Raw genomic sequence first — 11,702 nt, forward strand, 5'->3', positions numbered from 1 at the left:
TTATCTGTTAGCAATCACTAATTGCATTCCCCTAACCCTCCAATCTCTAGAAATCACTATTTTGTCTCTACAAATTTGCCTATTCTGGACATTTCATATTAAAATTATATAATATGTGGCTTTTGTGTTTGGTTTATTTAGCAAAATGTTTCCAAGGTTCATCCATATTATGGCATCTATCAGTACTTCACTCCATTGACAGCTGAGTAACTCTGTTGTACAGATACCCCGTAGTTTACTTACCCATGAAAAGACACAGGTTGTTTCACTTTTTGGCTGTGAATAATACTCCTATGAGCAGTCCTATACAAAGTTTTGTGGATATGTATTTCTCTTGGGTATACACCTAGAAGTGGAAGGGCTGGCTAGAACTCGTATGGTAACTCTATGTTTAACTTCTTATCTTAAGAACTGCCAAACTCTTCCAAAGTGGCTGCACTATTTTACATTCCCATTGGCAATGTATGAGGGTTCGTAACAGCTCCACATTCTTCCCAACACTGGCTATTATCTGTCTTTTCCAGTAGTCATCCTAGGGGGTATGAAGTGGTATCTCATCACGGTTTTATTTGTATTTATATGCATTGCTAGTTAATGACGTTGAGCACATTTTCATGTGCTTATTGACCATATGGGTATGTTCTTTGAAGAAGTACTCAAATCGTTAGCCCATTCTTTAATCAGATTATTTGCCCTTTGAGTTGTAGAACTCTTTATATTCTCTAGATACAAATCCCTTCACAGGTGTAATTTGCAAATATTTTCTCCCATTTTGTGGGTGACTTTTAAGGTTCTTGCTGTGTCCTTTGAAGCATGAAATGTTTTAATTTTAATAAAGTCCAATTTATCAATCTTTTCTTGTGCGTCTTGTACTTTAGATTTCATATCTAAGAAACCGTTGCCTAATTCAAGGTCACAAAAACTTAATTCTATGTTTTCTCCTAAAAGCTTTATAGTTTCAGGTCTTCCATTTAGGCCTATGATCCATTCTGAGTTAATTTTTGCCTATGGCATAAGGTAGGGCTCCAGCTTCATCCTTTTACGTGTTTGTTGAAAAGACAATTGTTTCACTCATTGAATTGTCCAGGTACTCCTGTTAAAATCGGCTCATCGTAAGTGTAAGGATTTGTTTTTGGACTCTAAATTCTATTTCACTGATCTATATGTCTATCCTTATGCCAGTACCACACTGTCTTCATTACAATCACTTTGTAGTAACTTTTGAAATCGGAAAAGTGAATCCTCCAATCTTTTTCAGGATTGCTTTGGCTGTTCTGGGTTACTTATACTTCCACATGAATTTTAGGATCAGCTTGACAATTTCTTCAAAGAAACCATTTGGAATTTTAATAGAGCTGTGTTTAGTTTGTAGTATCAATTTGGGGAATACTGCCATCTTAACAATATTAAGCCTTCTGATCCATGAACATGGGATGTATTTCCATTTATTTAGGTCTTTAATGTCTTTCAATAGTGTTAGAGACACTATACTGAAAACTACCTAAGTACTTTTCTCTTTTTGATGCCACTGTAGACAAATTAGTTTTCTTTGCTAGTGTACAGAAATACAAATAATGTTTGTATAATGATCTTATATACTACAGCCTTGCTGAACTTACTAGTTTTAACTGATTTTTGTGGATTCCTTAGCATTTTCTATATACCTTCATCCCTTGGTATCCAAAGGACATTGGTTCCAGGACTCCTCCTGCCCATTCCCTCCCCCACCACTACCCACTAATACCGAAATCCATGGATGCTCAGGTCTGTATATAAATGGCACAGTATTTCCCAATAACCTTCATACATCTTCTTAGATACTTTAAATCATCTCTAGGTTATTTCTAATATCTAATGCAATGTAAATGTTATGTCTAAATAGTTGTTACACTACTTTTATTTTATTATCTTGTTATATTGTTTTTATTTTTTCCCAAAATATTTTCAATCCATGATTTATTGACTCACAGAGGTGGAACCCATAGATACAAAGGCTGATTATACAAGACACATTATCTAAAAATATAGTTTTACTATTTCTTTTCCTATATGGATGCCTTTAATTTCTTTCCAGCCTAATTGCTCTGGTTCGATCCTCTGCTACAGTGTTGAACAGAAGTGGTGACAGCAGGCTTCTTGCTCCTTGTTAGGGGAAAGCTTTTTAGTCTTTCACCACTAAATACAATGCTAGCTGAGGGTGTTTTAAAGACGTCCATTATCAAGTTTAGGAAATTTCCTATTTAATTTTTTGAGAAGTTTTATCATGAGAGCATTATATTTTGTCAAATGCTTTTTCTGCATCTGAGATTATTCTGTTGTTTTAATCCTTTACCCTATTATTATAGTATATTGTATTAATTGATTCTTGTATAGGGCAACTTTGCATTCCTGGGATAAATATGACTTGATCATGGTATACAATCCTTTTTATATGGTGCTGTATTTAGTTTGCCAGTATTTTCATCTAAGATTTTTATATCTGCATTCATAAGGAATACTGGTCTGTCGGTTATTTTTTTTGGAGGGCAGGGCTGATGCGTTTGTTTCATTTTTCTTTTGTTTTTTGGAGACAAGGTCTTACTCTGTCACACAGGCTGAGCGCAGTGGTATGATTACGGCTCACCATAGCCTTCAACTACCCAGGCTCAAGTAGTCCTCCCACCTCAGCCTCGGTCTGTTCAGATTTTCTATTTCTTGTTGAGTCAGTTTCAGCAGTTTATGTCTTTCATGATATATATTCATTTCTTCTAAGTTACTGTCATAGAATTATCTGTAGTTTCCATATAATCCTTTTTATTTCTGTAAATTGGTAGTGATGTGCCTCTTTCATTCCTGAATGTAGAAATCTGAGTCACTGCCTTTTCTTGGTCACTCTAAAGATTTGTCAATTTTGTTAGGCTTTTCAAAGAACCCACTTTCCGTTTCAATTATTTTTGTCAGTTTTTCTATTTTCTCTTATTTCTGTTCTACCGTTTTTAATTTCTTCCCTTTTGCTGCTTTGAGATTTGCTTACTCTTCTTTTTCTAGTTTGTTGGGGTGAAGATTAGGTTACTATTTTGAGTTCTTTCTCTTTTTTTTAATATTGGTGTTTGCAGGTATACATTTCTCTCTAAGCAGTGCTTTAGTGGCACCCTATAAGTTTGGCATATTGTATTTTTGTTTTCATTCACCCGAAAGTATTTCTTCATTTTCCTTGACTTTCTTCAATCCACTGTCTACTTAGAGTGCATTGGTAATTTACATATTTGTGAATTTTTCGGATTTCCTTGTTATTGATTTCTAATTTTACTCCTTGCGGTCAGAAAATATTTTGTATGATTTCAATACTTAAAAATTTATTGAGGCTTGTTTAATGGCCTAATATAATAGTCTCTGCTGGGGAATACCTCATGTAAACTGGAGAAGAATGTGAATTCTGCTGCTGTTGTATGAAGTGTTCTACAGATAACTATTACGTTTTCTTGGTTTATAGTGCTATTCACATCTTCTATTTCCTTATTAATCATCTGCCTAGTTGTTCTACCCATTATTTGAAGTAGAGTATTTATATCTCAAACTATGATTGCTGAATTGTCTATTTCTGCCTGCAATGCTGTCAGTTTTTGTTTCTTGTATTCTGGAGCTCAGCTAAGTAAATACATATTTATAGTCATTATGTCTTTCTTAATAGATTGACCCTCCTATTTATATACACACACACACACACACACACACACACACACTTTTTTTTTTTTTTTTTGGAGACAAAGTTGCACTGTCACCCAGGCTGGAGTGCAGTGGTATGATCTCAGGTCATTGCAACCGCCGCCTCTCCCAGGCTCAAGCAACCCTCCCATCTCAGCCTCCTGAGTAGCTGGGACCACAGACATGTGCCACCACGCCCAGCTAATGGTTTTTTTTTTTTTCTTTTGTATTGTGGATAGAGACAGGCTTTCACCATGTTGCCCAGGCTGGTCTTGAACTCCTGAGCCAAGCAATCTGCCCACCTCAGCCTCCCAAAGTGCTGGGCTTATAGGAGTGAGCCACCTGCCCAGCCCTCTTATTATACTTGTCTGAAGTAATTTTTGTCTTAAACTCTGTTTTATCTGATATTAGCACAGCGCTCCAGCTCTTTTGGGTAATGTTTGCATGGTTCATCTTTTACTCTCAAACTATTTGTGTCTTTAAATCTAAAGTATGTCTCTTTCATATAGTTGAATCATCACTGAAATTTTACATAATAAAAAGTTTTAAATAAATAAAGCCAAAATACACAGAGAGACATACCCTCCTCTGAAGTTGAAGGAAAAAGTACTGTAAACACTAAATTTGTAAAACATATAACAAGGGGAAATTTCTTCTCCCACATACCACAAAAGGGGTGTGTGATTCATTTTAAATCAATTAAGAATGCATTTTTTCAAAGGTGTTAGAGCAAGTGATTTTCATTAGGGAGAAAATAAAATTAGATTATCTTCTATACTCAAAACTAAGACCCAGTGCATTACATGAAACTTAAAATCACTATAAAATGACAGAAAAATATAATGGGGTAGGGAAGACTTTTCTAGGCAATAAACAAAAACCAGTTTTTAAATTTCTATATGATAAAAGACACCACAAACACCACAAATTTAAGTGACACCATTTTTTAATTATTTTTTTTTAACGAGACAGGGTCTTGCTCTGTTTTCCAGGGTGGGGTACAGTGGCATGATCATAGCTCACTGTAACCTCAAACTCCAAGGCGTCGTAATCCTCCTGCCCCAGCCTCCTGAGTAGCTGAAACTACAGGTATGGGCCACCACATTTGGCTAATTTTTTCCTTTTTAATTTTTGTAAAGGCAGGGTCTTACTCTGTTGCCTAGGTTAATTTCAAACTCCTGACCTCAAGTGATCCTCCCTCCTCAGCCTCCCAAACTATTGAGATTATAGGCATAAGCTACTGCACCCGGCCTAACAAATAAAATTAGAGCCTTTGGCTTAACATATAGAGCAAATGAGTGAATTCCCTTCCAGTTCCACCATGTGAAAGTCCAACATTAAGAAAGTCAATTACTAGCAAAAGAAGTAACTATTTTTTGGCCGGGCATGGTGGCTCACGCCTATAATCCCAGCACTTTGGGAGGCTGAGGCAGGTGGATCACGAGGTCAAGAGATTGAGATCATCCTGATCAACAAGGTGAAACCCCGTCTCTACTAAAAGTACAAAAATTAGCTGGGCATGGTGGCACGTGCCTGTAGTCCCAGCTACTCGGGAGGCTGAGGCAGGAGAATTGCTTGAACCCAGGAGGCAGAGATTGCGACGAGCCAAGATCATGCCATTGCACTCCAGCCTGGGAAACAAGAGCGAAACTTCACCTCAAAAAAAAAAAAAAGAAGTAACTATCTTTTAAAAAGTCAATTAACCTATCAAAATGTCTAGTTTTTCCAATGCAAGCCACCAGAAGAAAAAAGAAAAAAAAGAAAGAAAAAAAATGTCTAGTTTGAGATTTTTAAAAATACTTCTTAGGCCAGTGTGGTGGCTCACGCCTGTAATCCCAACACTTTGGGAAGCTAAGACAGGAAGATCACAAGGTCAAGAGTTTAAGATCAGCCTGGCCAAAATAGCGAAACCCTATCTCTACTAAATATACAAAAAATTAGCTGGGCATGATGGCAGGCAAGAGAATCACTTGAACACAGAGGTGGAGGTTGCAGTGAGCAGAGATCATGCCACTGCACTCCAGCCTGAGCATCAGTGCAAGACTCCATCTCAAAACAAACAAACAAACAAAAAAAAAAAAAAACTTTTTTAAAAACGTGGATAAGTTCTACTTTGTAAGTGGTTTTTTTTGTTTTTTTTTTAAAATTGAAATTAGAGACAAGGTCTCTTTGTTGCCGAGGTTGGTCTTGAACTCCTGGATTCAAGCGATCCTTCCACTTTGGCCTCCCAAAGTGCTGGGATTACAAATGTAAGTCACCACACCCCATCTATAAGATATTTTAATGGTTAAATGACAGTTGCTATAAAAGCATCTAGTATGAGGTCTGGTACATTATAAAAGCTTGTGTTTCTTTATTTCAACTCAAGTTGATATTACAAAATTAAATGAAGAATTGGAAGCTGCACTGAGGAATATCAGGATTCCTGTTTTTTGATGCTTGTTTTGAGACAGAGTGTCTCACTCTGCCTCCTGAGTAGCTGGGATTACAGGTGCCCACCACCACATCCAGCTAATTTTTTTGTATTTTTAGTACAGATGGCATTCACCATGTTGGCCAGGTTGTTTTCTAAGCCCTGACCTCAAGTGATCTGCCTACCTCGGCCTCCCAAAGTGCTAAGATTACAGGTGGGAGCCACCACGCCCAGCCAGGATTCCTGTATTTTGGTTGATAATAAAATTGTAATTTCATTCTAGGCTGCTTATAATTCCAGCTACTCAGGAGGCTGAGGCAGGAAAATCCCTTCAACCCAAGAGGTAGAGGTTGCAGTGAGCCGAGATCATACCACTTCACTCCAGCCTGGGCGACAGAGTAAGACTCCATCTCTAATTCCATTCTATTGCTTCTAAGATTAAAAAAAAAAAAAAAATTCCATTCTACTGCTTCTGACATTTAAAAAAAAAAAACACACTTCCCCTTATCCCTTGCCCACTGTATTAACTTCCAGTTGCTAAAAGTTAATCTATTCTAAAAATGGAAGGCAAAGGAACAAGACAGGATTGGCAAAAATCTAGACTTAAGAGCAACACATAACTGAGGTGTATTTAGTGCACATTTTATTCCAATGTCTTTCACTCATTAAAACCTTTCACCTGGCTGGGCATGGTGACTCATGCCTATAAATCCCAGCTACTCAGGAGACTGAGGCAGGGGAATCACTGGAGTCCAGGAGAGGTGCAGACCAGCCTGATTACAAGGCCTGTCTCTATAACAAAATTCACCCACAAACCCCTTTTTTTTAAAAAAATGTTATTCTAAGTTACTAAACAAGAATCATATCTGAAAAAGAATATAGAAATGAAAAACCTTCAGGATGGTGTATGACAGATATTGTTAAAGGAGAAAAATAAATGAATTATCAGATAAAAATTAAAGCATACTAAGGCCAATTTTTGTTGTTGCTGTTGTTGTTGTTGAGAAAGTGAGTCTTGCCCTGTCGCCCAGTCTGGGTGCAGAGGTGTGAACATAGCTCACTGCAGCCTTGACCTCCTGCCTCAACAATCTTCCTATCTCAGCTTCCCACATAGCTGGAATCACAGGTCCATGCCATCATGCCCAGCAATTTTTTTATGTTTGTAGAGATGAGGTCTCACTTTGTTGCCCACGCAAGTCTCAAACTTCTCGTCTCAAGTGATCCTCTTGTCTCAGCCTCCCAACTGCTGGGAACCACTGTGCCATGCCACAACATTTTTACAGCTCAGAGCAAAAATCTTTCACAATTCAGAAAGATTTTTATTTTCTTCAATTCATTTTATTTATTTATTCTACTTTTTATTTCAAACAGAATATTCACTTGGTAAGTAAAACAATATGTTTTGCATTTTGGGGTTTTTTTGAGACAGTCTCACTCCGTTGCCCAGGCTGGAGTGCAGTGGTGAAACCCCAGCTCACTGCAGCCTCTGCCTACCAGATTCAAGTGATTCTCATGCCTCAGTCTCCCAAGTAGCTGGGATTACAGGTGCATGCTACCACACCTGGTTAAGTTTTGTATTTTTAGTAGAGATGGGGTTTTACCATGTTGGGCAGGCTGGTGTCAAACTCCTGACCTTAAGTGATCAGCCAAGCGTCAGTCTCCCAAAGTGCTGGGATTACAGACATGAGCCACAGTGTCCAGCCCAAGAATATGTTTAAAGAAAAGAAAAGTACAATTTTTACTGAGGTTTTGTAAAACAAAGACCTACTACATGCAACTACAAATAATTTAGGGCCCAAACAAATTCAAACTTCAACATATTTGGTCAAAATGCAAAATTTCCACTGGGAAAAAAACAGTATATGTAGACACTCTACAGTCTTGTAGATTTTTAGATGAACAAGATTTTTAGATTTCAGATGAACAAGATTTTGACCTTTAAGCTGATTTTAAACCTGTAATTAAAAAAAACAAAAAGGGAACCCAAAATTATACAAGGAAATGTGCCCTCCAATCTAAAAACAAACAAAAAAAATGTTGACTGGAATGTACAAGTAACCACTGACTCTTCAAATTACAAAAGACAATGTTGCAACTGCCACATCCTTCTCCCTATTGCAACCAGTTGCCTTGGATTCTCCTCATTGATTTAACAGGAAAGTAAGTGTTTAAAGCCTGAACAATGGTGAAATTTTCATCAGCAAGATGTGCCTTTTGCATTCACTCTACAGCACCAAGACAGTTATGTGCACACACCAGACTTAAATGCCACGAGATTTATTTACCAATAGAAACAGGAATTAGTTTAAAGACAGCACAATAGATGAGGACACAAGTGCAGCTGCCTTACTATCAAAAAACAAGCCCAGGCCTCACAAACTTGTTTTATTTTGATACAAGTTTCAGTATCACTCAATGTACACAATACTCTCAAAAGTAAAGTTCTTCTTATACACACAGCATGTGAATGAAGACTTCTGAAATATTCTTTTTAAATGCTACACAAATCCTCAAAGTAACCGGATTATAGAAAAACCATGAAAAAAAAAATAAGAATGTGAATAATGAAACTTCTATTTCTAGACAGTCTTCCCTCTACTGCAAATCTAAATGTGTTCTCAAAATGTATAGAAGATGTTGGAGTTATTGAAATTTTGGCATCTCTTCCCAATTTGCAGCTAACAATAATTAGAATATGGGAAACAACTCTTGAAAACTTCTAATATTTTAATTAATGTAGAATTTATGTTACAATCAAGTTTAACAAAAGTTCACTATAATATTCCCTACAACTTAATCAGTATCTTGCCCTCTTTATTTTATGTTCAATGATTCCTTTATTTCAAAAACAAAGACATCACATGGTTTGTGACCAACACCAGTAGCTAGAAGTATTTCCAAATCACTTCTCTCAACTTAAAAAAATAATAATAATGTGAAACAGAGCTCAAAGCTACATTCTCTAAGAGAAAAATGCTGTAATTATTTCACTTAAAAATCAATAGCTGAGTCATAGTAACAAAATTTCACAAAAAGCTGAACTTTCTAAGGTACGCTTTAAAAATTACTCCACTAGCCACACTGTCCTGGAAACCATCCTACAAGCCCGTCCTCGACAATCTATTTGTGTCTGCTGAGTCCTTCAATTATGCAGAACAAAAAAGTTTCAAAAACTAATCGCAACAACAGCAATCAAAGGAAGTGGGTTTTTTTTTTTTTTTTCGGTTTTTCTAACAAGCAATAGCCCTAAGCTCCAATAAAATTAACACCCAAAAATGATCAAAGGGCAAAGGCAAAAAGCGTTCTTAAATTTTCTCTAAGTAGCAGTTCCTTAGTTTTACAATTCTTTTCCTTGTTTTTCACTGAAAGGAGAAGAAATCCAATTAAGTGTTAAGGATGAGAACAGTTAGTTCTCAGGCAGAGGATGCAATTTACAATCCAGGCTTGGCCCAGACATCAGCGGGCACACGCACACGCCAATGCTCAGAGGAAGCTTTCAAGAAATGTCACTATCTAACGGAAGTGTTAAGGCCTTGTATTTGAGAGGCCAGCTCTGTAAACAAATACACTGTAAAACACAACCCAGAAAAACTCCATTGTCCAAAACAACTCAAGAGCTTCCTACCATACTCAAAACAGAAAGAAGCTGTGTCCTGGACAGCCTCAGGACGACCGCCTCTCACATGGAAAGAAGGGCAGCCCATGTGAGTCGGAGTTGCCCCCATGTCAGCTCCGTGACAGATCCACTGGGAGCATCCGACTGTGATCCCAGCCCTCCAGGGCAGAGGCTGCTGGAAGAGGAACACACATGCAATCTTCGCGGCCCTCCTACTTCCGTTCTCAAAACAGAAATGCACTTTTCTCCTAGTCCTCCGCCCTCAGCCCAGAACCTCTCGACAGCTGTGCCCCCTTCAACGAGCTGAATGGAAAGAAAAGCCAAGTAGTCATCAACCAGGGACCATGGAATGCGGCTGGTCACAGAGCTTCCCCCTGCGATTCCCGCGGGCGCCCTCCGGAGAGTCGCTCTGGCGGGGGGCACCGAGAAGCAGAAGTCGGCGTCCCAGTTCGCCCCGGGGGAAGGGGGACAGAAAAGCGCAAAGAGGAACTAAGTCAACTGCAAGGCGAGGTTCTGAAAGCTCCTTCAAACAGGGGGCGGGGAGGAGGTGGAAACTAAGAAGGGGCGGAAGGAAGGGGAAAGGAACAGCAGCCAGAGGAGGAAGGGGGCGAGAGCGAGCGCCAGCGAAGGAGACGAGACTTCGCGATCGCGGCTGCACCCCATTTCCCCCAGCGTTAGCGGGTGCGCCGGCCTTCGGGGCGCTCCGCCCCAGCAGAGGGCGAGGAAAGGAATAAGGAGGCGACGTCCCCGTCCCCGCCACTTCCTCGCCCCTCAGGAAGGCTCGGTGGAGACTGCAGTGCCCTCGCGGAATGGGAAGCGGCGGCAACGGCCGCTCGCCCCGTCGGAAGGCGCGGACGGCGGGGCCTCCTCCAGCTGGGCGAGCCCGGCATTCACGCCCCCAGCGCCGTGGAGGCAGCTCCGCGGTGACGCCGGCCAGCCGTGCGGTTACCTGAAGCGGGGCGAGTCCTTCAAACACTCCTCGAAATCCACCGTCATCTTCATCCGGCCTCCGCCTCGCCTCGCAGGCGGCGCTGGCAGAGCCGAGGGGGCCGCGGGAGCGGCCGCGCTGGGGACGCAGACGGCTAGAGCGAGCGCACGGCCGCGACTAGCGTAGCGCGGAGCTGCGGAGGGCGCCTTGCCCGCTGGTCATAGCAGCTGCGAAGACGGCGACGGCTCGTCAGGCCCCAGTCCGGCCCCTCTTCCTCCCGCCCCAAGGAGAGCACTGGCCGCAGGGAAACCGCCGGGGAGTGACAGCCGCTGCCAGCCAGCCACGAACCTGGCGGCCAAGGGCGGAGCATCTGACAGCACCGCCTGCGGGCGCCCGGGAAACGGGTCTGAGTGACGGCAATCCGAACCAATGAGCAGCGCGACCTTGCCACAACCGCCCCCGAGGGCCAACCGGGATGCGCGGGCGTCGCTAGGCGGGACGCACCGGTTGCTGGGAGGCCGGCAGCTGAGGCTTCTTGGGAAGGAAGTCACGTGGCTGCGGCCGCGCTTCCCTCGGAGCCCCCGCCTCTTCTCCTGCTCCCAGAGCCCCGCCCTGCTGAGCTGCTACCCGGGAGGAGACGCCTCCTGCAGGTTTGAGGAAGGAAATTTGTTTTTTAAAGCAGTTTTGGCAGAAGTCTGAAGAGGTTAGAGGCAGAAATTATAAAAGGAAGAGATAGGCTAAGCCACTTCTTCCTTTCAGTTTAGAGAAACTGAGGCCAGGAGACGAGCGAGGGTAACTTTAATGATAAAATCCATCTTTCACATATTGGTTTCATCGCTTCATAATTTGGAAATTGCTCCCATGTACATCTTCTCATATAACCAGAGGCCACTTCCTGAAGGAGCTGGCGTTTGGGTTGGACATAGGATTTAGGCAGGTATGGGAGGTAGGGTGCTTCGTGTGGAGGAACTCCTCTCAAAACTGCAGAAAACATTCCCCCTCACTGACAATTTGCTCCCAATGGTTTTCACCTGTTCTGCAATGGTGGCGTTCTGAAGACC

At 41.1% G+C, this 11,702-nt stretch overlaps 1 protein-coding gene across 7 annotated transcripts in view; it reads right to left on the reverse strand.

The window, feature by feature from the left end:
- ACAP2 (ArfGAP with coiled-coil, ankyrin repeat and PH domains 2) overlaps nt 1-10,956 on the reverse strand; it is a 161,993-nt gene extending 151,037 nt beyond the window's left edge. For 3 of the 7 annotated variants that reach the window (XR_012518877.1, XR_012518876.1, XM_074404756.1), the window contains exon 1: nt 10,663-10,955. Coding sequence is in view for 5 of the 7 variants with exons in the window: in XM_074404756.1 (XP_074260857.1) it covers nt 10,663-10,715 (53 nt within the window). In the remaining 2 variants the exon portion in view is untranslated. Of the gene's footprint in view, nt 1-10,662 lie in introns of all 7 variants that reach the window. The other 4 variants (XM_003927041.4, XM_010337757.3, XM_074404760.1 and 1 more) reach the window with 3 other exon arrangements.
- Nucleotides 10,957-11,702: the final 746 nt, after the last annotated feature.

The sequence above is a fragment of the Saimiri boliviensis genome, chromosome 8 (genome assembly GCF_048565385.1).
Source record: "Saimiri boliviensis isolate mSaiBol1 chromosome 8, mSaiBol1.pri, whole genome shotgun sequence".
Classification (NCBI taxonomy): domain Eukaryota; kingdom Metazoa; phylum Chordata; class Mammalia; order Primates; family Cebidae; genus Saimiri; species Saimiri boliviensis.